The following is a 27,620-nucleotide window of genomic DNA, read 5'->3' as shown; positions in this document are numbered from 1 at the left end:
GTGTGGTGTCAGTAAAATAACCTCTTCCTCAACGTGATCAAAATAATCAAAATAATTTCCAAACGCCTGAAGGTACCACGTTCATCTGTACAAACAATAGTATGCAAGTATAAACACCATGGGACCACGCAGCCGTCATACCGCTCAGGAAGGAGACACGTTTTGTCTCCTAGAGATGAATGTACTTTGGTGTGAAAAGTGCAAATCAATCCCAGAACAACAGCAAAGGACCTTGTGAAGATGCTGGAGGAAACCGGTACAAAGTATCTATAACCACAGTAAAAACGAGTCCTATATCGACATAACCTGAAAGGCTGCTCAGCAAGTAAGAAGCCTCTGCTCCAAAACCACCAGAAAAAAGCCAGACTACGGTTTGCAACTGCACATGGGGACAAATATCGTACTTTTTGGAGAAATGTCCTCTGGTCTGATGAAACAAAAATAGAACTGTTTAGCCATAATGACCATCGTTATGTTTGGAGGAAAAAGGGGGAGGCTTGCAAGCCGAAGAACACCATCCCAACCGTGAAGCACGGGGGTGGCAGCGTCATGTTGTGGGGTTGCTTTGCTGCAGGAGGGCTGGTGCACTTCACAAAATCGATGGCATCATGAGGAAAGAAAATTGATGTGGATATATTGAAGCAACATCTCAAGACATCAGTCAGGAAGTCAAAGCTTGGTTGGAAATGGGTCTTCCAAATGGACAATGGCCCCAAGCATACTTCCAAAGTTGTGGCAAAATGGCTTAATGACAACAAAGTCAAGGTATTGGAGTGGCCATCACAAAGCCCTGACCTCAATCCTATAGAACATTTGTGGGCAGAACTGAAAAAGCGTGTGCGAGCAAGGAGGCCTACAAACCTGACTCAGTTACACCAGCTCTGTCAGGAGGAATGGGTCAAAATTCACCCAACCTATTGTGGGAAGCTTGTGGAAGGCTCCCTGACACGTTTGACCCAAGTTAAACAATTTAAAGGCAATGTTACCAAATACTAATTGAGTGTATGTAAACTTCTGATCCACTGGGAATGTGATGAAAGAAATACAAACTGAAATAAATCATTCTCTCTACTATTTATTCTGACATTTCACATTCTTAAAATAAAGTGGGGATCCTAACTGACCTAAAACAGGGAATTTGTACTAGGATTAAATGTCAGGAATTGTGAAAAACTGAGTTTAAATGTATTTGGCTAAGGTGTATGTAAACTTCCAACTTCAACTGTATATCTTTTCTTATACCTTTTTATTTTATTTATTTTTATTTTACCAGGTAAGTTGACTGAGAACACCTTCTCATTTGCAGCAACGACCTGGGGAATAGTTACAGGGGAGAGGAGGGGGATGAATGAGCCAATTGTAAACTGGGGATTATTAGGTGACCATGATGGTTTGAGGGCCAGATTGGGAATTTAGCCAGGACACCGGGGTTAACACCCCTACTCTTACGATAAGTGCCATGGGATCTTTAATGACCTCAGAGAGTCAGGACACCCGTTTAACGTCCCATCCGAAAGACGGCACCCTACACAGGGCAGTGTCCCCAATCACTGCCCTGGGGCATTGGGATATTTTTTAGACCAGAGTAAAGAGTGCCTCCTACTGGCCCTCCAACACCACTTCCAGCAGCATCTGGTCTCCCATCCAGGGACTGACCAGGACCAACCCTGCTTAGCTTCAGAAGCAAGCCAGCAGTGGTATGCAGGGTGGTATGCTGCTGGCACAAACCCACACGAGTCCTAAAATTAGCTAAATGATTCATGGTATAACCATCTTAAAACAATTCCATGTTAGCTTAGTAGCTTAATATGTAATTGTCTTAGATGCCAATAAAGGCCATAACTTAATGTAATATTATGATACCTTTAACAGACACATCTGATGGATTACGAGAACAAGTCAAAGTCAACCATGTGAAATGCAAAACCTTTTTATTAGTTAAAGAAAATGTATCAGTTCTGAATCGTCTGGTACCAAAACAAATAGTCCATGTAGATCTATGTTGTGAACACAAAAAGCCTTTCGGTGTCCGTGTCATAACACAACAGTCGTATGGGAGTGGAGGCAGAGCGGGGTCCTGAGACGATGTCTATGCCGGCCCACGTCTCCAGAGCTGAGCTGTGAGGGTGAGCTGGGGAGGTCGAGGGGGCGGCCGAAGATGTGGGCTTCATCACCAGATTCTCCTCCTGACGCCTCAGCGCCTCTGGGTCCATAGAAGACACGTATCCCTCCGCTGCCGACGGATCCCTCAGCCTTAGTGGCGCAGGGCGTTTCAGAGGGGCGAGGGCTTCTGCCTGGACGGGCTGCCTAGTTGGCTGCCTGGTTTCCGAGGAAAGGGACGTCTGGCTGGTGCCCACCATGCCAGGGAGGGGTTTGAGCTTGACCTCCAGACAGTTCCTCTTCACATGCATCTCCCGCTGGCGTCTCTCCTGGGTTAGGGTTACTGGGTTTGGGGGCATCTGGAGGGAGGACTCGTCCAGAGATTGGCTGGTCTGGTTGGGTCTGGTAGTGTGGGTCTCGGCTGGCTGGGGAGTAGTGGTGCAGCTAGTGCTGGTGAAGGGAGTTTTCTCCACAGGCCTGCTTTTGGCAGGTGAGCTGTTTAAATTGTCATTGAGTTTGGCTGTAGCTGCAGGACTAGTAGCCTGGGTCTCCTCTCTCTCCACCCCTGGCCTTGTCTTGTCACTCAGCCTGAAACACAACTCTGTGTTTCGCTGCCCTCGGCCAACATGGTCGCTCACGTTGCCCATGATCTTGCCAGAGATCTTAAACGGCTTGCCGTCGCCGGAAGCGGAGGGGGCCTGGGCAGCCAGGTCGGCGAGGTGGTCTCCCACGTACCTGGTGACCAGCTTGGGGAATCCCCAGAGGCGTTGGCTCTGCTTGCGGCGGACGTGGCACTCCAGCTTCTCCTGGATATCCTGGGTGATGAAGGTGAGCTGGACCAAACCCTGCAGGTACATCCGGATGGACGGCTTGTCCTGACCTTTTAGAAAATAAAATACACCCCCAAAGAATACAGATTGTGGGTGCAGGAGTAAAACATTTTTTTTACGGCGTTGATATTTGGGGCAGTGACTTCAAGCATCAAAAAGGAGATTTTGGTTTGGTAGTGTTAACTCTTATAAAGAGGTTTACCTTTACCCTCCGACCCACTGGCATGGAGACTAGGAGGGTTGTTGACACGCTGTGGGGGGAAGGCTGGAAGGCTGGTGGTTTTCCTGGCGATCCTTCTGGTTTTAGCCTGAGATGAGGTGGATGTAGAGGTCGGGTTACAGGTGGTGGACTGGGTGGTATCGAGGTGGGTGGAGGTCGGGTTACAGGTGGTGGACTGGGTGGTATCGAGGTGGGTGGAGGTCGGGTTACAGGAGGTGGACTGGGTGGTATCGAGGTGGGTGGAGGTAGAGGTCGGGTTACAGGAGGTGGACTGGGTGGTATCGAGGTGGGTGGAGGTAGAGGTCGGGTTACAGGTGGTGGACTGGGTGGTATCGAGGTGGGTGGAGGTAGAGGTCGGGTTACAGGTGGTGGACTGGGTGGTATCGAGGTGGGTGGAGGTAGAGGTCGGGTTACAGGTGGTGGACTGGGTGGTATCGAGGTGGGTGGAGGTCGGGTTACAGGAGGTGGACTGGGTGGTATCGAGGTGGGTAGAGGTCGGGTTACAGGAGGTGGACTGGGTGGTATCGAGGTGGGTGGAGGTCGGGTTACAGGAGGTGGACTGGGTGGTATCGAGGTGGGTAGAGGTCGGGTTACAGGTGGTGGACTGGGTGGTATCGAGGTGGGTGGAGGTCGGGTTACAGGAGGTGGACTGGGTGGTATCGAGGTGGGTGGAGGTAGAGGTCGGGTTACAGGTGGTGGACTGGGTGGTATCGAGGTGGGTGGAGGTAGAGGTCGGGTTACAGGTGGTGGACTGGGTGGTATCGAGGTGGGTGGAGGTAGAGGTCGGGTTACAGGTGGTGGTGGTCCCTCCTCCCTTCAGTCTCTCATTATGGGCTACCTTTGATTAGATTACATTAGATGACATCAGAATACATTAGATTACATTTGATTACATCAGATTACCACCAAACCCAACAACTCCTCACCAGGGTGTGTGTCCAAAGTGGCACCCTATTCCCTATATAGTACACTACTATTTTTGACTACAGATCTATGGGGGATAAAATGCCATTTGGGACACAGAGGATATTTTAAAGGGTAATTTGTACAGACCTTCTGTTGCACATCGACTTCCAGCTGTCGTTGGTGCCAGCTGTGCAGGACAGGTGGGTCACTTTTCCCTGGAACCATCTCAAACAGCTGTCTCACCGAAACAATCCGTCTCACTGTCATCGTCGGAGTCTTGGAATGGTCCACGCCGTCGGCATTCTGAGTCTTGGAGCAGTCAGGGCGGTTGGAACGGTCTTTGCAGCCAGGTGAAGACTCAACAGTAGTAGCAACCACAGGAACACAGTCCCCTTTGTCCTCCATCTTGGTGGTATCGTAGTAACCGATAGTAGGCTGCCGAGGGCTTCGATGATGCTCCAGAGGCAGCGGAGAGTCAGAAGGAGTGACGTACTTAGAGGAGCTAGGGGAGGAGTCAGATACTTAGAGGAGCTAGGGGAGGAGTCAGATACTTAGAGGAGCTAGGGGAGGAGTCAGATACTTAGAGGAGCTAGGGGAGGAGTCAGATACTTAGAGGAGCTAGGGGAGGAGTCAGATACTTAGAGGAGCTAGGGGAGGAGTCAGATACTTAGAGGAGCTAGGGGAGGAGTCAGATACTTAGAGGAGCTAGGGGGGAGTCGGATACTTAGAGGAGCTAGGGGAGGAGTCAGATACTTAGAGGAGCTAGGGGGGAGTCAGATACTTAGAGGAGCTAGGGGAGGAGTCAGATACTTAGAGGAGCTAGGGGAGGAGTCAGATACTTAGAGGAGCTAGGGGAGGAGTCAGATACTTAGAGGAGCTAGGGGAGGAGTCAGATACTTAGAGGAGCTAGGGGAGGAGTCAGATACTTAGAGGAGCTAGGGGAGGAGTCAGATACTTAGAGGAGCTAGGGGAGGAGTCAGATACTTAGAGGAGCTAGGGGAGGAGTCAGATACTTAGAGGAGCTAGGGGAGGAGTCAGATACTTAGAGGAGCTAGGGGAGGAGTCAGATACTTAGAGGAGCTCGGGGAGGAGTCGGATACTTAGAGGAGCTAGGGGAGGAGTCGGATACTTAGAGGAGCTAGGGGAGGAGTCGGATACTTAGAGGAGCTAGGGGAGGAGTCGGATACTTAGAGGAGCTAGGGGAGGAGTCGGATACTTAGAGGAGCTAGGGGAGGAGTCGGATACTTAGAGGAGCTAGGGGAGGAGTCGGATACTTGGAAGAGCTAGGGGAGGAGTCACATACTTAGAGGTGCTAGGGGATGAGTTAGAAGGATTCACGTACCTCGAGGGGCTGGGAGAGGAGCAGCGGGAGGCATTTTCGGAGGAGCGGCGAGTAGAATGGCAGGAGGCGTGGCAGGAGGTGTTGGAGGCTTGCGTGGAGCCATGGTATATTACGTGCCCCTTATCATCTCCTGGTATTGGGCTAAGACTACATGGTTGTCTGGGGCTTTCCACTGGGCTGGGGCTATCCAATGGGTAGGGACTATCCAGACTACCGCCCAGGAACCTGTCCGGACGTTTGTTACAGCGTTGGCAGGTGCTGCAGTCACCACCACTAGATCTGGAGGAGGACCTAGAAGATCCGGAAGATTTCCAACCTGATCTAGAATGTGTTTTAGTGTCAGAGGTGTAGCTGCAGGAGGACCTCCCAGAGCAGGGGTCAGAGGTGTAGCTGCAGGAGGACCTCCCAGAGCGGGAGTCAGAGGTGTAGCTGCAGGAGGACCTCCCAGAGCAGGGGTCAGAGGTGTAGCTGCAGGAGGACCTCCCAGAGCGGGAGTCAGAGGTGTAGCTGCAGGAGGACCTCCCAGAGCGGGAGTCAGAGGTGTATCTGCAGGAGGACCTCCCAGAGCAGGAGTCAGAGGTGTATCTGCAGGAGGACCTCCCAGAGCAGGAGTCAGAGGTGTAGCTGCAGGAGGACCTCCCAGAGCGGGAGTCAGAACCGTAGCAGCAGCAGGAGGAGAGGTCAAAGTTCGCTTCAGCGTTCAGTCTGTCTATCTGTAGCTTCTTCATGTCCAGCAGCCCCTCCAAGCACTGGAGGTATTTGTAGTTGAGGGTGACTCCCTCTGTGAACCTGTTGACCAGGTTTCTGCAGGACAAAATCAATCTCAAATGGCACCCTAATTAATCGCCTGTGCACTACTTTTGACTAGAGCCCTATGGGTCCTGGTCAAAACTAGTGCACTACATAGGGAATAGGGTGTCATTTTGTTTTTTAATTCTGAATTATTCAATGGTAATCTTTTTTTTATTTTTTATTAACCCACATGAAAGATCCCTTTGAATTCACAATAAATTATGAAAGAGGACTTACGAGTCAATCTCGTCGTAGACCTCATCCTGTTGAAAAAAAGCCACAGCAAAAATTGGTATAAGGATCATAAAATAGACATTTAAGGCCTAAATTCTGCCTGTCTTGTCTATCCGCTTCCAATATGTTACACAAACGTAGAGTAAGCCTACTGGCACCACTACTAGATCTGAAGATGGCGCCGACAGAGAGGGTCGCCTCACTTCTAGTCCTTAGGAAACTTTGCGGTATTTAAATTTTTTTCATGTATTATTTCTTACATTGTTAGCCCAGAAAATCTTAAGCGTTATTACATACAGCCGGGAAGCTTATTCCATCCCTTTACTTAGATTTGTGTGTATTAGGTAGTTGTTGTGGAATTGTTAGATAATACTTGTTCAGATATTGTTGCACTGTCAGAACTCGAAGCACAAGCATTTCACTTAACTTAAGTCTCAGAGCAAGTGACGTAACTGATTGAAATGCTTCTAGCGCGTACCCGCTAACTAGCTAGCCATTTCACATCCGTTACACATGTGTATGTGACCAATAAAATGTGATTTGATTTGATGGTGGTGCAGTGGCCCCTGGTGGTCAGATGGTACAACTGCAATTATTTGTGTTTACTATCATTTACTACTATTTTAACTCGTTTTCTGTTCATTATTGATATAAATGATAATGGAATTGGGTAGACAAATAAACCTGGGATATTTATATGTTGGCCCCATTCTGCATGGAGAGATCTCAGCTCAGTTTTAGGCCCCATTCTGCATGGAGAGATCTCAGCTCAGTTTTACACCCCATTCTGCATGGAGAGCTCTCAGCTCAGTTTTACACCCCATTCTGCATGGAGAGCTCTCAGCTCTGTTTTAGGCCCCATTCTGCATGGAGAGCTCTCAGCTCTGTTTTAGGCCCCATTCTGCATGGAGAGATCTCAGCTCAGTTTTAGACCCCATTCTGCATGGAGCTCTCAGCTCTGTTTTATAAGTCATGAGCTCCTGATATTGTAGCAAACTCAGAGGGTAGCCCTGAACGGGACTCGAACCAGAGTCCAGCAACTATCAAGGAAACACCTTAACCGTTACGGCAAGAGATCCAACCCCCTTGATGAGGAGACTAGATGTTGGCTTAAGGTTGTTACACTACCCCCTTCATGAGAGCGTGTCCCCACGCTTCTCTAAGTCCCAAGTCCCTCAAGTGGACACTGCTCTCCGAGGGCCCCACGGCCACCATCCCACTTCTGACATCAATATAGCAAATTCAGGGGGTTTCCCCAACTGGGACTCAAACCCGGTTCCAGCGACTGTCAAGGTAACACCGTTACGCCAAGAGGTCCGAACCCGTTGATGAGATCGCTAGGTGATGGCTTAAGGTTGTTACAATATGCTCTTATCTATTCAGTTCTGGGGGGTTGGAGTCAGACATGCTCTGTTGTATGACAGACAGTTTAGTTCTGGGGGGGTTGGAGTCAGACATGCTCTGTTGTATGACAGACAGTTTAGTTCTGGGGGGTTGGAGTCAGACATGCTCTGTTGTATGACAGACAGTTTAGTTCTGGGGGGTTGGAGTCAGACATGCTCTGTTGTATGACAGACAGTTTAGTTCTGGGGGGTTGGAGTCAGACATGCTCTGTTGTATGACAGACAGTTTAGTTCTGGGGGGTTGGAGTCAGACATGCTCTGTTGTATGACAGACAGTTTAGTTCTGGGGGGGTTGGAGTCAGACATGCTCTGTTGTATGACAGACAGTTTAGTTCTGGGGGGATTGGAGTCAGACATGCTCTGTTGTATGACAGACAGTTTAGTTCTGGGGGGATTGGAGTCAGACATGCTCTGTTGTATGACAGACAGTTTAGTTCTGGGGGGGTTGGAGTCAGACATGCTCTGTTGTATGACAGACAGTTTAGTTCTGGGGGGATTGGAGTCAGACATGCTCTGTTGTATGACAGACAGTTTAGTTCTGGGGGGGTTGGAGTCAGACATGCTCTGTTGTATGACAGACAGTTTAGTTCTGGGGGGGTTGGAGTCAGACATGCTCTGTTGTATGACAGACAGTTTAGTTCTGGGGGGGTTGGAGTCAGACATGCTCTGTTGTATGACAGACAGTTTAGTTCTGGGGGGATTGGAGTCAGACATGCTCTGTTGTATGACAGACAGTTTAGTTCTGGGGGGATTGGAGTCAGACATGCTCTGTTGTATGACAGACAGTTTAGTTCTGGGGGGATTGGAGTCAGACATGCTCTGTTGTATGACAGACAGTTTAGTTCTGGGGGGATTGGAGTCAGACATGCTCTGTTGTATGACAGACAGTTTAGTTCTGGGGGGATTGGAGTCAGACATGCTCTGTTGTATGACAGACAGTTTAGTTCTGGGGGGTTGGAGTCAGACATGCTCTGTTGTATGACAGACAGTTTAGTTCTGGGGGGTTGGAGTCAGACATGCTCTGTTGTATGACAGACAGTTTAGTTCTGGGGGGGTTGGAGTCAGACATGCTCTGTTGTATGACAGACAGTTTAGTTCTGGGGGGATTGGAGTCAGACATGCTCTGTTGTATGACAGACAGTTTAGTTCTGGGGGGATTGGAGTCAGACATGCTCTGTTGTATGACAGACAGTTTAGTTCTGGGGGGGTTGGAGTCAGACATGCTCTGTTGTATGACAGACAGTTTAGTTCTGGGGGGATTGGAGTCAGACATGCTCTGTTGTATGACAGACAGTTTAGTTCTGGGGGGATTGGAGTCAGACATGCTCTGTTGTATGACAGACAGTTTAGTTCTGGGGGGATTGGAGTCAGACATGCTCTGTTGTATGACAGACAGTTTAGTTCTGGGGGGATTGGAGTCAGACATGCTCTGTTGTATGACAGACAGTTTAGTTCTGGGGGGTTGGAGTCAGACATGCTCTGTTGTATGACAGACAGTTTAGTTCTGGGGGGATTGGAGTCAGACATGCTCTGTTGTATGACAGACAGTTTAGTTCTGGGGGATTGGAGTCAGACATGCTCTGTTGTATGACAGACAGTTTAGTTCTGGGGGGTTGGAGTCAGACATGCTCTGTTGTATGACAGACAGTTTAGTTCTGGGGGATTGGAGTCAGACATGCTCTGTTGTATGACAGACAGTTTAGTTCTGGGGGGATTGGAGTCAGACATGCTCTGTTGTATGACAGACAGTTTAGTTCTGGGGGATTGGAGTCAGACATGCTCTGTTGTATGACAGACAGTTTAGTTCTGGGGGGATTGGAGTCAGACATGCTCTGTTGTATGACAGACAGTTTAGTTCTGGGGGGATTGGAGTCAGACATGCTCTGTTGTATGACAGACAGTTTAGTTCTGGGGGGTTGGAGTCAGACATGCTCTGTTGTATGACAGACAGTTTAGTTCTGGGGGGTTGGAGTCAGACATGCTCTGTTGTATGACAGACAGTTTAGTTCTGGGGGGGTTGGAGTCAGACATGCTCTGTTGTATGACAGACAGTTTAGTTCTGGGGGGATTGGAGTCAGACATGCTCTGTTGTATGACAGACAGTTTAGTTCTGGGGGGATTGGAGTCAGACATGCTCTGTTGTATGACAGACAGTTTAGTTCTGGGGGGGTTGGAGTCAGACATGCTCTGTTGTATGACAGACAGTTTAGTTCTGGGGGGATTGGAGTCAGACATGCTCTGTTGTATGACAGACAGTTTAGTTCTGGGGGGATTGGAGTCAGACATGCTCTGTTGTATGACAGACAGTTTAGTTCTGGGGGGATTGGAGTCAGACATGCTCTGTTGTATGACAGACAGTTTAGTTCTGGGGGGATTGGAGTCAGACATGCTCTGTTGTATGACAGACAGTTTAGTTCTGGGGGGTTGGAGTCAGACATGCTCTGTTGTATGACAGACAGTTTAGTTCTGGGGGGATTGGAGTCAGACATGCTCTGTTGTATGACAGACAGTTTAGTTCTGGGGGATTGGAGTCAGACATGCTCTGTTGTATGACAGACAGTTTAGTTCTGGGGGGTTGGAGTCAGACATGCTCTGTTGTATGACAGACAGTTTAGTTCTGGGGGATTGGAGTCAGACATGCTCTGTTGTATGACAGACAGTTTAGTTCTGGGGGGATTGGAGTCAGACATGCTCTGTTGTATGACAGACAGTTTAGTTCTGGGGGATTGGAGTCAGACATGCTCTGTTGTATGACAGACAGTTTAGTTCTGGGGGGATTGGAGTCAGACATGCTCTGTTGTATGACAGACAGTTTAGTTCTGGGGGGATTGGAGTCAGACATGCTCTGTTGTATGACAGACAGTTTAGTTCTGGGGGGTTGGAGTCAGACATGCTCTGTTGTATGACAGACAGTTTAGTTCTGGGGGGTTGGAGTCAGACATGCTCTGTTGTATGACAGACAGTTTAGTTCTGGGGGGTTGGAGTCAGACATGCTCTGTTGTATGACAGACAGTTTAGTTCTGGGGGGATTGGAGTCAGACATGCTCTGTTGTATGACAGACAGTTTAGTTCTGGGGGGGTTGGAGTCAGACATGCTCTGTTGTATGACAGACAGTTTAGTTCTGGGGGGATTGGAGTCAGACATGCTCTGTTGTATGACAGACAGTTTAGTTCTGGGGGGATTGGAGTCAGACATGCTCTGTTGTATGACAGACAGTTTAGTTCTGGGGGGGTTGGAGTCAGACATGCTCTGTTGTATGACAGACAGTTTAGTTCTGGGGGGATTGGAGTCAGACATGCTCTGTTGTATGACAGACAGTTTAGTTCTGGGGGGGTTGGAGTCAGACATGCTCTGTTGTATGACAGACAGTTTAGTTTGAGTTAAGTCGGGTCACGCTGTCTCCCGCTTCCCTTCTCTCCCCCTTGTGGTGGATATCAAGTGATCTGGAACAATAGTGCTCCATTTCTATTAGTTTATCATCCAAAACTTGGAGAAAAAGGGAGCAATATGAAATAAGGAACATGGTCGGCTGACAGGCCTGTTCCTGTGAATGTCAAAAACATTGGTGTACTAGTCCACCAGTCTAGCCGTCAACACAGTGAGTGGTGCTTTCTGCCCGCTGGTGCTAGATCGAGGTGAACACTTTTCTCCACGGCGGTGGATCGCATAGCTGTCCATTTGTGCTCAGTTTTAATAGGCACAATCTTAGTGAAAACACCCCTTCTCTCTCACACACACCTTGTAATTATGCAGTACAAATAAATATGCGCTCTGTTCACAACGGTCAATTCCTAGGCAGTTGTGAGTTTCAGGTTTGGGGAAGCTAACAATGTATCCTTCCATTTCTACCGATCTGCATGTCAGTTATAAAATTGCCACATTTATTTCAATTAACTTTAGACTGCAGTGACTACTGTTACCGAATCTTGTCCTATATGCTTCGGCTACTCATCACATTAGGAATTGTATTTTATTGTTAGCCTGCAGTTGATTTATTTCAACCGCCACTCCTCCCCTACAACGCCCTCTACTCAACGTCTTCCTGCTGCTACGTCTACGGGCTTGGCGACAGCACGGTACTTACATCATCTTTCCGCAGAGGGATAACCCAGAAGAGGAAAAGGAGGACGGAGAGGAGAGCCACGAATAGTTTCAAGTACCCGGTGACCACCTCTGAGCCTAAGTCCTCCTCGGATGCTTGGAGGAGCCGGGGCACTCGCGTACGGAGGCCAAGGTCCTCGACTGAATTGGCGAACATAATTCAGTCACACATCATCACCACGACCACTGTAGGATGAAAGATGGCCAAAATGCGCACGGAGATGTATCTTCTATCCAGTGCTGTTTAGATAAATGCGTTCTTTAACCAAGAGGAAACTTGGGGTTGAAGTAATAAGCAATGTCACACTGTTACCGAGCTGTCTGGGTAGATACAGTGAGTCTGACCACAGCGGGATGTCCTGGAACACACTACCGGCAGGTGTGCGCCAAGCTATTGTGATGCAATAATTGGTGTTCTGCGCGACGCAATGGAAGGAAACAGTTCTGGTACAAAAGCTACGTTCCCATCCTGCGGGTTTCGCCTTATCCCAAAATGCGCTCCTGTAGTTATAGACTAGGCCTACTCTGCTGTAATGTCAGACTAGGCCTACTCTACTGTAATGTCATAGACTAGACCTACTCTACTGTAACGCAACCTGTATTTTACCCAAAGAGAAAGCAGCAATCGTTAGACATATATTTTATTGTTGTGGGGTGAGGATTCCACAAATAAAAACCAGAAACATCATCACCAAACCTTTTGTTGATGGACCCTTTTTTTGGGGTCTTCTGCCCACAATATTAGGTGATTCTGACAAAATGATATGACTAAATAAAGGTTTACTGCTGTTGCCGAGCAGACTGGAAGTAGACTGACTACATGTTGAGGAATGAATAAGGCAGAACAGTTCATCATGTAATAGTACGTTATTAATATACACAAATACACACATCAAGACCAACTGTCAACTTTTAAACTAAGATCACCAACACTTGAAAAATGATAACTGATACTTTCATTTAAGTCATTTAGCAGACGCTCTGCTCTCATCCAAACTTTTCAGTTTGTATTTAAAATGAGCCGTACAATGTCGTACAACATCCAGTGAAATAATACATCTAGAAGCAAGGACACCTGGAATCATGTTTTAAGTCAGAGCTGTAATATATCTAGAAACAAGGCCACCCGGAATCATGTTTTAAGTCAGAGCTGTAATACATCTAGAAACAAGGACACCTGGAATCATGTTTTAAGTCAGCTGTAATATATCTAGAAGGGTTGAACCATGTGGATGGGAAGGAACGTCTCACCATGGCTCGGGACCCCAACCACACGCACTCACACATGCCAGGCTTTGACTTGACCGTTGGCTCAAGGGGATTGACAGAGGGCACAGAGGTAAGGAGGTCTGGTGAAATAAACTAAATAAAAACGTTATTTTTACATACATATATTTACATACATATTTACATACATTGGAAATTTCAACTTCAAAGTTTAATTTCGTGAAATTTCGATTTGAAATCTTTTGGACATCAGAAAATGTTGATGAGATCCTATCGAAGGATCTGCATTCATATAATAGGTAGGATATATAAAACCTGGCAGAGAGTATATCCAACTGACAATCTCTTAGAAAATAATATAAATTATTGGAAGGATATTAATATGATAGGTTGTGAGGACAGACTCTGGGAAACGAGAAGCAAGTACAGGGAGTGAACATTTAATAAATAACCGACATGAAACAAACAAGGACAGCATCTAGACAGGGGAAACATAACGACAATAATGCTGACACAGGGATCAAACTGAGGAACAGACAGATATAGGGGAGGTAATCAACAAAGTGATGGAGTCCAGGTGAGTCCAAATGAAGCGCTGATGCGCGTAACGACGGTGATAGGTGTGCGTAATGATGGGCAGCCTGGCTCCCTTGAGCACCAGGGAGGGGGAGCGTGAGCAGGCGTGACATAGGTATGATATACAAAACCTAGCAGAGAGCATATCCAACTGACATCCTCTTAGAAAATTATATAAACTATTGGAACCAAGATTTAAAAAGAATGGAGAACGGCACAAGATGGAGGGAATGTTGGAACATAACAACCAAAAGGAGAGTTAGCAGAAACCAGTATAAACTAATGTATAGAATTCATTATACAAGTGACAAAATTCACAAATTCCAGTAGCACAATGGCAGAGTCATGTCTTAAGTGTAAAACTAACAATGACTCAATAATCAATGCCTCCTGGGAATGTTATAAAGTCCCAAAAATGATAGAAAGTTGGCTGTCAGAAGTTTTACAATGTAATACAATCCGATGAAGTATCGTCAATCATCTTGAAACAAAACCTACACTTAAAAAAGGAAAATCAATCAATCCTCCGTCGTTAACACAATGGAAATGTCAAATGCTTTATTATCCGAATGTTGAAAGTGCGTGAGGCAACGGCGAGAGAAACAAAATGGTGCCGTTTGAGGCCATGTGGCGGAGAGTGATGCGGGCGCTGGAGATGGGGGTGGGAGGAGCAGGTGGGTCTGTGTAGGGGTGATGTTGTGGATGTTTGTGTGGGCTGTTTGCGGTCGTTTGTATGTATAGGTTTTGTAATGTAAAAAAAAAAAAACATCTTACAAACAGAATAAAGTATGTTTGGGTAGAGGTGTGTCTGACTGGGTTTAAACCTGTGGTCCTGTATGTCTCAGTTGTGTCTGACTTGGTTTAAACCTGTGGTCCTGTATGTCTCAGTTGTGTCTGACTGGGTTTAAACCTGTGGTCCTGTATGGCTCAGTTGGTAGAGCATGGCGCTTGCACTGTCAGGCTTGTGGGTTAGATTCCCGGTACCATAAACACCCACCAACGAAGTGTATGCATGCATGACCGTAAGTCCATTTGGATAAGTGTCTGCTAAAAGGCTGTATTAAGCCACTGAGCTGAAGCACTGGCTCAGGGAGCTAACACAATACTCTCTGACAATGTTACTCATCATGTAGGCCTAAGTTCACGGAACCACCTGTTACATGTTGAATATCTTACCTCCCACCACTGAGGTGGCTCTGTCCCATAGGTATGGAACGCAGTTTGGGTCTTTGAGTGTCCAAAGATGCACGTCAAATAACACTATTTGACACGTTAAATTAGCTTTTAATTTGACACGACACAGTTTAATTGTAAAATATTGTGTTGGACCGCAACTTCTGGTGTAGCTAGCTAGCTTTAGCTTGCTACCTAGCTAGCACCAATACAACCAGCCTGAAAAGTAGAAACTGCAGTAATTTCCATTATTCTTAGCAATGATTTAGGAATCGTTGTGAGTAAGTATTAGCCAGGTAGACACTTGTTGTTCGCCTATTGAAACTGAACTTCAGTTCAAGAAAATAAATAGCTAGCCAACTACTAAACCCTGTTGCCCAAAGCTAACGTTATAAGCAGCCTGTGTTGTGTGTGGTGAAGCTAGCCACAATAAGGATGCGGGTTGCCTTCAAAATAAAAGTACCTATTTGAAAGTTATGTAGAAGGTTACAATTGGTGGAATCATGCCATATTTAGACTAGATAATGTTAAACAAGGTTGGAATGTGAAGCAGTGAAAAGGGGTATCAGTCCACTCGTGACACCCACATAACACAACTGTGAAGAGTTTACGCAAATATTAGCATTGTAGCTCTTATCGTGGGACTGTGACTGTGTGAAATCACCTCCCCAGTCAGCCTATTGTGTGTATTGACATTCATATTACACTGTACAGCTTTACCTAAGGATTGGGCATCAATGAAATGGGGTATCGGTCTACTCAATACCCAAGATATTTTTTTCCCCAACGTCCTCCTCAGAGTTATCAGAGTCCAAAACATCCCCGCAGTATTGTTTCTCCTCAGGAATAGTGTTCAATACACATAGGTTGACAATAAACGTGGCTCGATTCACAGTGGTTTCAGTCCCGCAATAAGAGCTACGATGCTAATGTTCTCTGGGTGTCACTGAGTAGACTGATACCCCATGTCATTAATCCACAGGTAAGGCTGTACAGTGAAATAAGGATGCCCCCAATGCAATACTAAAGTATAATTCATCCAGTGGGATTTCAACAGATTTGTGTGAAATTAACAAATAAGTGTCTTTTGTTGATTTTATATAACATTCTACTGGTCCTGGTCAGTCCCTGGATGGGAGACCAGATGCTGCTGGAAGTGGTGTTGGAGGGCCAGTAGGAGGCACTCTTTCCTCTGGTCTAAAAAATATCCCAATGCCCCAGGGCAGTGATTGGGGACACTGCCCTGTGTAGGGTGCCGTCTTTCGGATGGGACGTTAAACGGGTGTCCTGACTCTCTGAGGTCATTAAAGATCCCATGGCACTTGTCGTAAGAGTAGGGGTGTTAACCCCGGTGTCCTGGCTAAATTCCCAATCTGGCCCTCAAACCATCATGGTCACCTAATAATCCCCAGTTTACAATTGGCTCATTCATCCCCCTCCTCTCCCCTGTAACTATTCCCCAGGTCGTTGCTGCAAATGAGAACGTGTTCTCAGTCAACTTACCTGGTAAAATAACGGTAATATATATATATATATATATATATATATATATATATATATATATACTATTTGTATTAATTTGCGTCACTGTCAATGACACACTTTTATTTTGAAGGCTAACCGCAGAGTCCACTATTGTGGCTATTCCTTACTGTGGCTAGCTTCACATAGATGGGTCAGACAAACATTTACCAAATACTAACTGTCTTATAAATTAGGGTTGTTTGAGATGATGACACCTAGCTCTATAGTTAGCTAGCTAACTACAGCTACTGGTAACAGATGTTGTTTTGCTATGTTTTTGGGGAAGAACATTGTTTGCATTTATGAGCTAGCTAGCTAGCTTTTTTTTAATGACCAACACTGTATGTGCGAGAGACAACTTTACCAGCATCATAGCAAACGTATCGATGAATCGTTGTGACAGATGAAACACGAGTGAAAGTGTAATCAATGTGTAATAACTACGGGAAAAAATTCACGAACGCGTTACATTATTATGTGACCTGCGGTCATATTTAGGTCCTGATTGGTCAACAAGCTTATTTGACACGTCAAATAGTGTTATTTGACGTGTATTATTTTTGACACATGCAAAGACTCAAACGGTGTTTCATATGATCATATATAGGTGTAGTTTCCCACTGTCCTTCTAACCAGCTCCACTCACAGAGAGAAGGTGATGTTGGGTAGGCTGGCGTTCAGGAATACATGGCCATCTTTCCACCACTGCCTGGAATGTAATGGCCTTTTGATGGAAGTGTAACAGAGACAAAAATGGGCCACAGAAACAAACACTTCTTCTAAGCAACAACATGTTATAACTGAAACTGCCAAAGTGAAATGCTCTATACTAATCCATTAGGAAAAACAGAGAGAATGAACCTGAGAAAGACGCTCCTTACACAACTAAAGGAAAACAGTTGGCTCAGAGTTACCCATGACTTTGACCAGAACAAAGGCTATCCACAAGATCGGGAACATACTGTCAGTCAGTCCTACACTCTTAGAATAAAAGGTACTCTCTAGAACCTAAAAGGGTTCTTTGGCTGTACCCATAGGAGAACCCTTTGAATAAGTTTTTTCCCCCCCAGAGTGTACAGCTGAACGATATGGACCAAAATCTATATCACGATCGATGTACTAAATGCACATGATAACGATAAATAGAAAGATACATTTATAACATTAATTTGCACCACAGTATTTAAAAAAAAGTTAATATTACCCTTTAAACCACTACTACTACTACTACTTTGAATGTTGTAGCCATCAATTGTCACCTTTAACAATCACCCATAATAGCAAACTTATTTCATTTCAAACATCACATATCTCTAGTAGGGCCCTATAGGTTATTTATCATAATGAACAATATCAGCAAAATGTCCATGATAGGTAGTTGGTTTGGTAGATCATTTTTTGGTTTATCATCCCAGTTCTACTCAGTCCTGCTGGTAATATACTGTCTATCCACCACAGGGGGTTGGCGTTCCCTTAATTCGGGAGGGCGGGCTTGTGGTAATGGCTGGAGCGGAATTAGTCGAATACATCAAACATGGTTTCTATGTGGTTGATGCCATTACATCTGCTCCGTTCCGGATATTATTATGAGCCGTTCTCACCCCAGTAGCCTCCTGTGATGTCCAGCTGCCTGTTCACAGCTTCATGTGTGCACTGTGTCCCCTTCAGACACAGAAGGGCAGTGTGGAAACTACCTACAGGGTTTTGAGACTTCACACCTCTATAGGAAATACACGTCTGAGAAGCTCTCGTGATAAACGAGCAGATGGTTTGATAACACTGAGCAAGAGTTCACATCCTCTTACAATTGATACTATTGCTAACTTACAAAGCACATAGGGCCGGTGTATAGTAGCCTAGAGAGGCCTATCATGCAGTAGGCTGCATATAAGGTTAAAACGTGGATTGTCAAGAAATATCCACTTCCTCAGCTGCTGAGCTACCGCACAGCATCCCCCCCCCCCCCCCCCCCCCCCCCCCGTGAGTTTATGACTAACTATTCTCCAAACCAAGTTAGGATAGCTAGTTTATTGAATCTGTGAGAAGCTAGCCACAATAGGATTAGACACAATAGTGGAATTTTCAGTTTCAACCTAAAAATTAAAGGGAATATTCCATCAACGTCCCACCAAACATACACAGAACATGGATGCCATGTTCTCAGAATATAAGAAATGGATGTTTTAGAAAAACATTTTCATGGGAACGTTGCTTGAAGATTAATGTGTCCAAAGAAAAATAATTTACACATCACGTCTTGTTCCTGTTGCTGAGACAATCAAGGTCCTGATTGGTGAACCACTGATCCATTCATAGTTCTTTGTCTGTTGTTAAGGATACTCACACAAACAGTGCTTTTAACATAGTGTTTTCAATTTAAATATTTGACTTACATGATTACATTGTACATGTCCGATCCTCTTGTTACGCCACCATGTTTGTCAGGTATCAATTCATCTGACTATTCTCTCATCATTGATTTTATCAAGTTATTTCAGCATTTTAAGGTTTTTCTGTATAGTTGTCTAATGTTGGTGGGGCATGTTAACCTGTTTTAATGACGCTCCTCACACCTATCACGTTGTTCCTGATCGACACAATGCCTGTGGATGAGGGGTTAGGGGTTATTCAGGGCCTAACTATACTGGAGAGGAGGGGTTAGGGGTTATTCAGGACAGGGCCTAACTATACTGGGGAGGAGGGGTTAGGGGTTATTCAGGGCAGGGCCTAACTATACTGGAGAGGAGGGGTTAGGGGTTATTCAGGGCAGGGCCTAACTATACTGGGGAGGAGGGGTTAGGGGTTATTCAGGGCAGGGCCTAACTATACTGGGGAGGAGGGGTTATTCAGGACAGGGCCTAACTATACTGGGGAGGAGGGGTTAGGGGTTATTCAGGACAGGGCCTAACTATACTGGGGAGGAGGGGTTAGGGGTTATTCAGGACAGGACCTAACTATACTGGGGAGGAGGGGTTAGGGGTTATTCAGGACAGGGCCTAACTATACTGGGGAGGAGGGGTTATTCAGGACAGGGCCTAACTATACTGGGGAGGAGGGGTTATTCAGGACAGGACCTAACTATACTGGGGAGGAGGGGTTAGGGGTTATTCAGGACAGGGCCTAACTATACTGGGGAGGAGAGGTTAGGGGTTATTCAGGACAGGGCCTAACTATACTGGGGAGGAGGGGTTATTCATGACAGGGCCTAACTATACTGGGGAGGAGGGGTTAGGGGTTATTCAGGACAGGGCCTAACTATACTGGGGAGGAGGGGTTAGGGGTTATTCAGGACAGGGCCTAACTATACTGGGGAGGAGGGGTTAGGGGTTATTCAGGACAGGGCCTAACTATACTGGGGAGGAGGGGTTAGGGGTTATTCAGGACAGGGCCTAACTATACTGGGGAGGAGGAGTTAGGGGTTATTCAGGACAGGGCCTAACTATACTGGGGAGGAGGGGTTAGGGGTTATTCAGGACAGGGCCTAACTATACTGGGGAGGAGGGGTTATTCAGGACAGGGCCTAACTATACTGGGGGGGAGGGGTTAGGGGTTATTCAGGACAGGGCCTAACTATACTGGGGAGGAGGGGTTAGGGGTTATTCAGGACAGGACCTAACTATACTGGGGAGGAGGTGTTAGGGTTATTCAGGACAGGGCCTAACTATACTGGGGAGGAGGGGTTATTCAGGACAGGGCCTAACTATACTGGGGAGGAGGGGTTAGGGGTTATTCAGGACAGGGCCTAACTATACTGGGGAGGAGGGGTTAGGGGTTATTCAGGACAGGGCCTAACTATACTGGGGAGGAGGGGTTAGGGGTTATTCAGGACAGGGCCTAACTATACTGGGGAGGAGGGGTTAGGGGTTATTCAGGACAGGGCCTAACTATACTGGGGAGGAGGGGTTAGGGGTTATTCAGGACAGGGCCTAACTATACTGGGGAGGAGGGGTTAGGGGTTATTCAGGGCCTAACTATACTGGGGAGGAGGGGTTAGGAGTTATTCAGGACAGGGCCTAACTATACTGGGGAGGAGGGGTTAGGGGTTATTCAGGACAGGGCCTAACTATACTGGGGAGGAGGGGTTAGGGGTTATTCAGGACAGGGCCTAACTATACTGGGAGGAGGGGTTAGGAGTTATTCAGGACATGACCTAACTATACTGGGGAGGAGGGGTTAGGGGTTATTCAGGACAGGGCCTAACTATACTGGGGAGGAGGGGTTAGGGGTTATTCAGGACAGGGCCTAACTATACTGGGGAGGAGGAGTTAGGGGTTATTCAGGACAGGGCCTAACTATACTGGGTAGGAGGGGTTAGGGGTTATTCAGGACAGGACCTAACTATACTGGGGAGGAGGAGTTAGGGGTTATTCAGGGCCTAACTATACTGGGGAGGAGGGGTTAGGGGTTATTCAGGACAGGGCCTAACTATACTGGGGAGGAGGGGTTAGGGGGTATTCAGGACTGGGCCTAACTATACTGGGGAGGAGGAGTTAGGGGTTATTCAGGGCCTAACTATACTGGGGAAGAGGAGTTAGGGGTTATTCAGGGCCTAACTATACTGGGGAGGAGGTGTTAGGGGTTATTCAGGACAGGGCCTAACTATACTGGGGAGGAGGGGTTATTCAGGGCAGGGCCTAACTATACTGGGGAGGAGGAGTTAGGGGTTATTCAGGACAGGGCCTAACTATACTGGGGAGGAGGGGTTAGGGGTTATTCAGGACAGGGCCTAACTATACTGGGGAGGAGGGGTTATTCAGGACAGGACCTAACTATACTGGGGAGGAGGGGTTAGGGGTTATTCAGGACAGGGCCTAACTATACTGGGGAGGAGGAGTTAGGGGTTATTCAGGGCCTAACTATACTGGGGAGGAGGGGTTAGGGGTTATTCAGGACAGGACCTAACTATACTGGCTCAATAAGCACATGCCCTCAAGATATCCCTCATTGGGACAGTGATTAGGGCGTTTATCATTGGTGCTGGTGGCTTTGGGTTTGAGACCCACTTTGGGACCATTTCTTTGGGAGCATCAGGCGACGTCTTGACAACTGATACACAGAAACGTGTCTCGAACAGTGTTATCTTAACATTCTGAGAACATGGCAACCCTGTTCTGTGTAGGCTGTTGATGGAACATTCTGAGAACATGGCAACCCTGTTCTGTGTAGGCTGTTGATGGAACATTCTGAGAACATGGCAACCCTGTTCTGTGTAGGCTGTTGATGGAACATTCTGAGAACATGGCAACCCTGTTCTGTGTAGGCTGTTGATGGAACATTCTGAGAACATGGCAACCCTGTTCTGTGTAGGCTGTTGATGGAACATTCTGAGAACATGGCAACCCTGTTCTGTGTAGGCTGTTGATGGAACATTCTGAGAACATGGCAACCCTGTTCTGTGTAGGCTGTTGATGGAACATTCTCCTAATAGTTGTGTTCTGTGGGTGTCACTGGGTAGGCTGATACCCCATTTCATGTGTACACACTCCATAGGCAAGGCTCTACAGTGAGGATATGTATGCTCCCAGTACAATTATGCAGTTTAATACAGCCACAGTGGAATTTAAACTTTTTTGTATTGTTTATTGTCAAAATATTGTATTTATGCTTTAGCTATTTAACAACAATCCAAACTTGTTAAGCATTATCTCGTCCAAATATGACATTTTCCCACCATTTGTACAGTATCTGTATGGATCAGTTTCAATGAGAGACTTTTATTTTGAAGACGAAGCGCAAATTCCACTATTGTGGCTATCTTCACACAGGTTGGACTGGCGATGAACAGCGCAGCTGTAGCAAAATGTTCTGTTCGGTTTGTTGCCTTCTTCTTTTTACCGGCAGTGGCGAGACTTAGCTAAAAAGACGACAGGCAAGGAGAGAGAGGAGTAAAATTGAAGACAATTACATAAACATTGCATTTGGAATTTCCGTGTCTTAAAACAGAACAGGAGAAGGTAAACGATTTAGGCTCTTCGTTTGTTTTGCAAAAAAATGTTGATGTGTTGGAGGAAATGTGCATCGTTCTCGACGGTAAAGTACGGATTAAGGAGTTGCCGTATTATTATTTTGGGTACTTGGGAAATGTTCATGTTGCTGCTCATTTTTAAACATCATTTTTTTTCTCTTTACACTTTTATTTACCATCGACAATTCACCGTTACAAAAGTTGCCTCGCTGGGGCCACAGCGACAAATCAACTGCTAGTTACTAACATTGTAGCTAGCTAACTTCCGGAATCTTGTGATATCTACCGTAGGTAGGCTAGTTAGCAAAGCCAAATGTACATATTACGGTAATTGCATTTTGATAGGTTGGCTAACTAACTAGGCATCCCACGCAGGTAACTGGCTAACTAAGTTAACGTTAGTTGGTTGACGTAGCAAGAACTTGCTAACATAAATTAACCAAAGGTGAATCTGCCTGTCATAGCTAACTTTAGCTAGGTGGCTAACTAACTTAGCTGCGACACCAGTTACTGCTAACCCTAACGTGAACTTTCTTTGCAAAACCCTAGCTAAATCTTATAACTTCTATTTTTGCTTTCATAATTCTAACGTTATAACTGTTATATAATCCACTGTCAACTACGACGACAATGCCAGGACAGGAAGACAGCTTGCTAATTTAGCTGGCTATCGTAACATAACGTTAACCATAAGTAACTAGGAGAACAGGTGAAGTGTATCAGGCCTAGCTAGCTTATCCCCGGTGCCGTGGTTAGCTTGTTGAAGCTGTGTAAACACAGACCTAAACGATACATTACCTGGGTAATTAAAAAATGAATCAAGTCAGGTTTTAATAACTAGTTTACTACAATGGTGTATCGGTAATGCCAAACAGATACGCACATCACACAATCATTTTGACTAACTAGTTATCGTGGACATAAGTCGATTGCTAACTTGCCTATTATGACCAAAACTTTTACAGCAAGAGTGTTTTCCAGCAACCTAGATGCAATCTACTGAAAATCAAGCTAATCTAGGTAGTATTGAGCTTAATATCTACTTGTTTGGTTGCTGTCTATGTTAGTATATTCATACGTGCAAACTAGCTAGCTACTGTAGTCTCAAAGCTGTGGGTAGGCTTGCAAACATATCACAATGTTTGAGCAAGGACCATAATGTTCTGCTAGAATCTACTCCCCAGTCTTTGCCCTTGCCACTCTCTCTAAACCAAAAGCCGTATTTTGGCTGTTACCCCACTGGCAGTAGCACAGAAGTCTTATTCCTAAAACCACATAGATATTACATTTAGAGGCTTAATGAAGACGGTGGATTCCCCTGGCAGTGCTCTCTTGTTTATTATGATGTGAGACCAACAGAGTCAAGTAGGGCTGTGACATACCAGTGAAACACTATTTTTTTTCCCTCCATGGCAAAAATGAACTTTATGGTCCTTTGAAAATCTGCTGTATGTAAACTATTGGATGCTATAGCTTTGGAAATAAATGTGATTATGGATATTTGTGTTTGTTTCCAACATTAGGGCTGTTTTCCCAATGAAGTTAACGCCGATTCGTGTTTTGTTTCCTTGCCACTATACTAAGGAGTATCACAATACTGGTGTCTTCTCAGCCCTAATCACAAGCGACCCCTAAACAGTCTGAAATGTGTCATCAACACAGTGAAAGTTAGATGAAGTAACCCCATACTTCTCTAGAGTAAGGCCTACTCGGCTGGATGTGGATGGCACAATTTGTGGCTTTGCTGCACACCGCAGAAGTCCGCTGCACATGGAGGAAGGTCTGCATTTGAGTCATACTGTGGTGTTGTGATGATTCTACTCTGCAGGGTTGGGGTCATTTCAATCCCAGTCAATTCAGAAAGTAAACCCAATGTCAAATGTTCCTACTGAACAGGAATTTCAGTGTACTTCCTTAATGGACTGGAATTGATTACAACCCTGCTACTCAATCCGTCTCAAACGATCAGATGTATTATGTCAGAAGCAAGAGGTTATATGGAGCCCTTGTTCCTCTCTGTCTGTCTGTCAAGAGGTTATATGGATGCCTTGTTCCTCTGTCTGTCTGTCAAGAGGTTATATGGAGGCCTTGTTCCTCTGTCTGTCTGTCAAGAGGTTATATGGAGGCCTTGTTCCTCTGTCTGTCTGTCTGTCTGTCTGTCAAGAGGTTATATGGAGGCCTTGTTCCACTCTGTCTGTCTGTCAAGAGGTTATATGGAGGCCTTGTTCCTCTCTGTCCGGCCACTGCTAAATGAATACAGGTGTAACTGCAGGATGGGCTCTCGTTTCTAAATATCAGACTTTAGATGCTCCGGCTTTTAGAATGACTAACTTCAAAGTAATGACTCGGACGTCGGGTTTGATATGAAAGCTTCTTTTATTAATAATACTTGTTCACGTTACATTTAACAACTTTAGATTCTACAGAACAATGAATAATGAGATGCTAGCGAAAAGTCAGGATAATCACTTGTCCCTTGCAAATAAGTAGCTCGTTCTCTCTCTACTTCCTGTCGCAAGGCATTCTGGAACTTGCAGTCAAAAGCGTAATTCAATACTAACCAGTACAAAATATGTATGTAGTTCTCTCAATCTCCAACACACAAATTCTAATACAATTACATATGTAAATAACTGTAAAGAAAATATCTTTAGATTCAGCTCGATGAATAAACTTAAACATTAACTCTGTAACCCATTAAAGTTACAACACCGGGGTCTTTCGACATGCAAGACTTTCTCTGTCCTGGATTATCTTCTGTCTTTTATAAGAATTAGCTAACCAATCAGGAAAATGTGTATTTTGGTTAAAGTTTTGTTGGTGTTGTTTTTTTTTACTTCCCAGTGAAAGGTTTGTGTTGACATTGGTATTTTACTGCTGTGCTTGATATTATTAAGAGACAACTAGGTCCTTTTCTAGTGATTTCTGTTCTTTGGTAATTTGTTCACCTGACCTCAGATTCTCTAGTTGCTGGGTTTAGTTCAAGCTTGTGCTCAGACAACAGTTTGTAGAAATCACGTGTCTGTGTGTAGGGCCTATATTTGGAATACAGCTCTGTATTGCTCTGTCGTGGGAGGGAGGTTTGCCACATGGCACCCTATTCCCTACATAGTGCACTACTTTAGACCTGGGCTGGCACCCTATTCCCTACATAGGGCACTACTTTAGACCAGGGCTCATAGGGAATAGGGGCCGATTGAGGACGTGGCCATGCATGTTGACTGTGGTAGAAGTTACGCCTGATTCAGTTGAGTGGGTTTGTTAGCCTGGATTAATACAACACTGTTTGTTACTGTAGTTATTTGCAACTTCAGTTTATCTTTTAGCTTCACAAGAAGTTCCTTCCTGGAATGCCTACCGAGAGTATAGTTGCTGATTCCTGAGGACAACACGGTACTCAGAATAACAAACTAATACCGTTCTTCTGAATGTCAATTCACCAACAAAACTAAACAAATAATGCTTTTATTTACTTCAACTTCTGTTTTCACATGGTTGAAGAATTATAGCATTGTTAGCCTAGAATTATAGCATTGTTAGCCTAGAATTATAGCATTGTTAGCCTAGAATTATAGCATTGTTAGCCTAGAATTATAGCATTGTTAGCCTAGAATTATAGCATTGTTAGCCTAGAATTATGTTAGCCTATTACTATATAGCCAATTACTAAAACATTGTTAGCCTATTACTATAGCATTGTTAGCCTATTATGTGTGCGTGCCAACCTGTAGATGAATTCAGTATCCCCAGATTTGAAATGGTTGGTTAACGTTCTGTCTCGTTGTCTCTTTCCCCAGGTGTTCTTCAGTGAGCGGTAGAGCTGCTCTGTCTCAGTCCAATCAGAGTTCCCAGACCACCGCTCCGCCAGGTGTATCAGACCGCTGGGAATGACTGCGCCTTCACAACCTCACCAGGAGTGGGCGCTGGAGGACAACGCCCACATCAACCACACAGCCAGGAGCATCTTCCTTCCTTTAGCTAGGAGAGCCTTTCTTTCTACCTTTAGCTAGGATAGTGTACTTTGTTTGTGTGAGTCCAGTCCTGGGTTGAGATACAGCTTTGTTGCCGGTGATTGGAGAAGAGAGGGAGAGCTTCCCAGACCACCAGCAGAGGAGAGACCGTGAAGACGGCTGCCCGATCCGGATCAGTTCACCAGATCTTTACTCTCACTATTGCTGGCTTAATTACTAGTTATCAGCTCAACCGCTGGAAGTCCATAGGCTAAATATAAAGGATATGCAGACACACTTTCAGGACTACCCCCTGCTCAGTGTGAGTTGCTCTGTTCCCCTCCACGTCCGCTGCCGGTCTGGTGGATGTTTTGGCGGCTCTGAGGACTGCATGGCAGTGGAGTGATCGTGGAGAGGCCAGGGTACCACAAACTTATGGACTTTGACAAGAGAGGAGGAGGAGGAGGAAAGGGGGAGGCAGAGGAAGGGAAGAAGATGTCGAAGTCCGGAGGGAGCCGGTCGGGGCATGGCAGTCGCAGCTCGGGGAGCAACTCCGGGGTGCTCATGGTGGGCCCTAACTTCCGGGTCGGGAAGAAGATCGGCTGTGGGAACTTTGGAGAGCTTCGCCTCGGGAAGAACCTGTACACTAATGAATATGTGGCCATCAAACTGGTGAGACGAACACTAACAGATACACACACACACACACACACACACACGCCAGGGTTTCCTTTAGGAACATGTGGCATCGGACATTTAATCGGGAGCATTTTAATTTACCGTTCATTTCAGAAATGTACTGTACCCATATGCATGACTGCGTAACGTGATTAGGGCATCTACCCGTGGTGCTCAGACAGAAATCACATTTTAGACTATGGTAATTCTTATGACCAGAACATGCAATGACGTGTGTCCTTACCGCACACTTTGACCATGTTAGAATAAATGTCCACATGTACTTTTCCTCAGCCAACAAGACGAGTAACGAACAGTAAAATCACTAGCCCGTGTATAGGTGGTAAGGTTGTATCCAGGTGTTCATACCGTCCTTTCTCTCACTCCGGGATTTAAGCTATTACAGTTTTCATACAGAAGTGGGCACCCAAAAAATTGAAAAGCCATTTGGGTGATAAAATCAGCACAAGTAATAGTGAATTTGTTAGAAATAAGCTAACGAGTGCAAACGAACTGGAAGGAAAGGCGGCCGAAGGAAGTGTTGGAAGGAAAACTATAGTTGCATGTCCCTGATCAAGCTTACAAAGCATCATAATGT

At 45.7% G+C, this 27,620-nt stretch overlaps 2 protein-coding genes across 4 annotated transcripts in view; one reads left to right on the top strand and one right to left on the bottom strand.

Moving 5' to 3' along the window:
- Nucleotides 1-1,914: 1,914 nt before the first annotated feature.
- Nucleotides 1,915-12,518, bottom strand: LOC129823597 (mucin-2-like). Its single transcript, XM_055882448.1, has 6 exons — nt 11,913-12,518; nt 6,428-6,453; nt 5,399-6,202; nt 4,204-4,558; nt 3,133-3,988; nt 1,915-2,980 (listed from the first exon to the last, which is right to left on the bottom strand). The coding sequence occupies exons 1-6, from the start codon at nt 12,084-12,086 to the stop codon at nt 1,998-2,000; spliced, it is 3,198 nt and encodes a 1,065-aa protein (XP_055738423.1). The 5' UTR covers nt 12,087-12,518; the 3' UTR covers nt 1,915-1,997.
- A 9,672-nt stretch (nt 12,519-22,190) lies between these two features.
- LOC129823596 (casein kinase I-like) overlaps nt 22,191-27,620 on the top strand; it is a 70,449-nt gene continuing 65,019 nt past the window's right edge. For 2 of the 3 annotated variants that reach the window (XM_055882447.1, XM_055882445.1), the window contains exons 1-2: nt 22,191-22,383; nt 26,192-27,016. In XM_055882447.1, the coding sequence (XP_055738422.1) occupies nt 26,780-27,016 (237 nt within the window). In that variant the 5' untranslated portion in view covers nt 22,191-22,383; nt 26,192-26,779. Of the gene's footprint in view, nt 22,384-25,648; nt 25,788-26,191; nt 27,017-27,620 lie in introns of those variants that run through there. The other variant, XM_055882446.1, reaches the window with a different exon arrangement.

The sequence above is a fragment of the Salvelinus fontinalis genome, chromosome 26 (assembly GCF_029448725.1).
Source record: "Salvelinus fontinalis isolate EN_2023a chromosome 26, ASM2944872v1, whole genome shotgun sequence".
Lineage (NCBI taxonomy): Eukaryota > Metazoa > Chordata > Actinopteri > Salmoniformes > Salmonidae > Salvelinus > Salvelinus fontinalis.
This window is presented reverse-complemented; position numbering and strand designations above follow the sequence as displayed.